The 3,266-nt window shown below is 31.7% G+C and overlaps 1 protein-coding gene across 1 annotated transcript; it reads right to left on the bottom strand.

Moving 5' to 3' along the window:
* Window positions 1-1,742: 1,742 nt before the first annotated feature.
* On the bottom strand, window positions 1,743-3,038 carry LOC128177912 (uncharacterized). Its single transcript, XM_052844837.1, has 2 exons — window positions 2,923-3,038; window positions 1,743-2,262 (listed from the first exon to the last, which is right to left on the bottom strand). Exon 2 carries the CDS (start codon window positions 2,259-2,261, stop codon window positions 1,743-1,745), a length of 519 nt encoding a protein of 172 aa, XP_052700797.1. The 5' UTR covers window position 2,262; window positions 2,923-3,038.
* Between the last annotated feature and the right edge of the window lie 228 nt (window positions 3,039-3,266).

The following is a 3,266-nucleotide window of genomic DNA, read 5'->3' as shown; positions in this document are numbered from 1 at the left end:
TCAGTACATCGGCTTTTCTAGTTACTACTGCTTTACAGTTTCTATTCAACCATTTCTTGATTTGCATTAATTAACAATCAACACGTATACCCTTTTAACTTAATTAAATCTTACATAACGCGGGCAAGTATCCTAATATTTACGCTAGCATCATTTACATTGAATGAAATAAATAATTTGTTGTTGTTCATTTTTAAAACCCTCCTCCTTCTGACCTACCTCAAATAAGCTTGGGTAGCAACATACATGTGTATTTTATGTTATGTTGTTCACTACAAATCCCTTTATTATACTTTTTTAACGCATTACATGAAGTTGTTTTAAAAAGGCAGGATTAACAAATTAACCATTAGATCTACCTAAAATTTTTAGATATTAATTGTTTAACTATAAACTATTATTTAATAAATTACATGAAGTTATTTTAAGAAGACTGGATTAACAAATCAACCATTAGATCTACCTCAAATTTCAAGATATTAATTGTTTAGATGTGAACTATTATTTAGTAGATAAATAATCCATGCATTTTATATCCGATCTACCAAAAATTTTAAGATATTAATTGTTTAGCTTTAAACTTTTGTTTAGGAAAGAAAAAAAATGATATATATTTAACCTTAAGTTGAGTATTTTCCCATGTAATTTTTTTATAGAGCTCCTCTTCTTAAGGAGATAAATACAGTCTATAAAAATAGCCACGACCATCGAGCCCCCTTAAGCACAATAAATTGGTTTAAGGATTATGAGATGTGTACAGGGTTAAGATGGTAGCATGTGTACCCAATTTGATCTTGATATTCAAGGTTTCCTCTAATAAAAAATAAAAATGTCAAAATACACATTTGTTTTTATTATTCACACCACATGTATAAAACAATACCACATAATTTTTTGGCATTCATCTCTTTAAAAGCAGTACTTCTTTGGCAACCCGATGGATCAGTACACTGTAAAAAAAAAATCATTCAGTTTTCATTTCAGATACTAATATTACATCTAAATAACGGTATAATGATTATATTGACCTATTTGAAGAGGAGCCATGTAACAAAAATGAATCGATAGCAAGCGATAGATTAGTATGGGAAGATTTCCTGATAGAAATTGCGTAACTTCACTTTAACCAATGAAATAACTAAACAGTGTCTCCGTTTTGACACATCAGAACCAAACGCTAACTTGAAGCAGATGGATTAATATGGACGTTTTAATCATGTGTTTGTTTAATCTAATGCATTTATGTTAAATCTTCGTTCATAAACATGATTGAGTAATTCGTGTTGATTTTCTTTTTCTTGTACTGAATTTTGCGTTAATTTGAAATATACATTGAAATCGAGTTTAGGAGGGTAATAGGAAGTCAAATGATTGCAGTAAGATTATGCTTTATATAGATAGGGCATAGATATTCTAAATATTGTATCAGAAATAAAGGTATGGATCCATGTATTACACGGTCTGCAATTAACAAAGAAAAAACCGAACAGTCGTAGCAATGATACGAAGTACTTAATGTAAGAGTTCCTATAAAATGTAAAAAAAAAAAAGGGGGGGGGTTACAAAACTATACATTTTTGATAAAAATTCAATGGTATTATATAAAACATGAATTGTATACCGTTCTAGGCATCTACGTCATGAAGAAACAAAGAAACACTTTCCTTTATTCTTAAGAATTATTGGCTAAAGAAATGCTAAATATAATAATGATGTAAAAGAAGTATGTTTTCTTTGTTAACTCAATACTTACTTGGCATTGGATAGTCAGGCATCATTGGCTTCATGGGCATAGGATAAGTAGGTCCTGGGTTTGGCATAGGATAAGTAGGTCCAGGGTTTGGCATAGGATAAGTAGGTCCTGGGTTTGGCATTGGATAAGTAGGTCCTGGATTTGGCATAGGGTAGGTTGGTCCTGGATTTGGCATAGGGTAGATTGGCCCTGGATTTGGCATAGGGTAAGTGGGTCCTGGGTTTGGCATTGGATAAGTGGGTCCAGGATTTGGCATCATGTTACTATTTTTCATCATGTTCATTATGTTGGTCATCATTGCCATCCTGTTCACGTTGTTCCCATTGGTGTTCATGTTGCTACATCCATTCATACCCGGCATGCACCCGCCGCCGCCATTGTTTCCACCATTATTTCCGCCATTGTTTCCACCGTTGACGTATTTTCCGACATTAATAGGAACATATCCAAATGCGTTGGCACCAACAACCATGGCGACCAAACAGACAACAGCAGAAAAGTTAGCCATCCTTAAAAATTGAGAAAAATCTACTCATGAATACTTTAAAAACAGTTATAATTTCTCATTCATTCATGTTGAAAAATCAACATTTTTTTTTTAAATATAAAGTACATATGAGATCGGTGATAGATAAAGGAAACAATTACCTAACCAGTACAATCATTATTTACAATCAAAATTAATCCTTCTCTGAAAATCTGTGCAGTACATAATTAAACCATTTTAGTAAACAAAACAATAATCATAACATATTAAAAAGCTCTGTCTCCCACGGTTCTTGCCCTCAAATTATTCTATAATTTGTAAAAATGAACACCATTTTACTTTTAATTAAAAAAACCCCACAAAGAACTTTAATTACTCTAAGTCAGATTTGATTAGGCAATGATTGTTTTCTTCTGTTTTTATATACATGTAACAATATGCATTATTTTACATCAAAAAAGTCTTAATACAAATTTCAGTATTCCTTAAATATTTCAATCTATCCTTCACATATCGTTTGGATATTAAAAAACCGACGTTGAAATTATGAATTTTTTTCTAATATTGATACTGTTGTTGTAAGAATTGTAAGATTTTTAAGGTGGATGGTACATGCATTTAACGAATGAAATATCTTGAAAATTTTCTTTGCTTTTACAATTTCAATATCACCTCTTCTTACCTTAAGCAGTCACTGCAAAGAGCTGAGTGTCATTCGATAGTCCTCGGTGTCTTTTATAGTAAATGGAACGTGATCTCGTGTTTTCGACACAAGTGACCGTTTGTCCCTTATTCTGAGAAAAAACATCGCTTAATGCGTTAAACATTACAACAAATGTGCAAGAACACAAAGTTATATGAACAAATAAATTCAAAATAAATACAGAGTCATTCCAAGGTGTTAGAAAAACATGCATGTTCTAAGATTTGAACACCGACCTGACATGTTAAGGGGAAAAGATAACTAAATATAAATTCTTTATTTTTTTCCAAAACTAAGGGATCCGACATGTTCGCTGAACCCAA

The sequence above is a fragment of the Crassostrea angulata genome, chromosome 1, assembly GCF_025612915.1.
Source record: "Crassostrea angulata isolate pt1a10 chromosome 1, ASM2561291v2, whole genome shotgun sequence".
Classification (NCBI taxonomy): Eukaryota; Metazoa; Mollusca; class Bivalvia; order Ostreida; family Ostreidae; genus Magallana; species Magallana angulata.
This window is presented reverse-complemented; position numbering and strand designations above follow the sequence as displayed.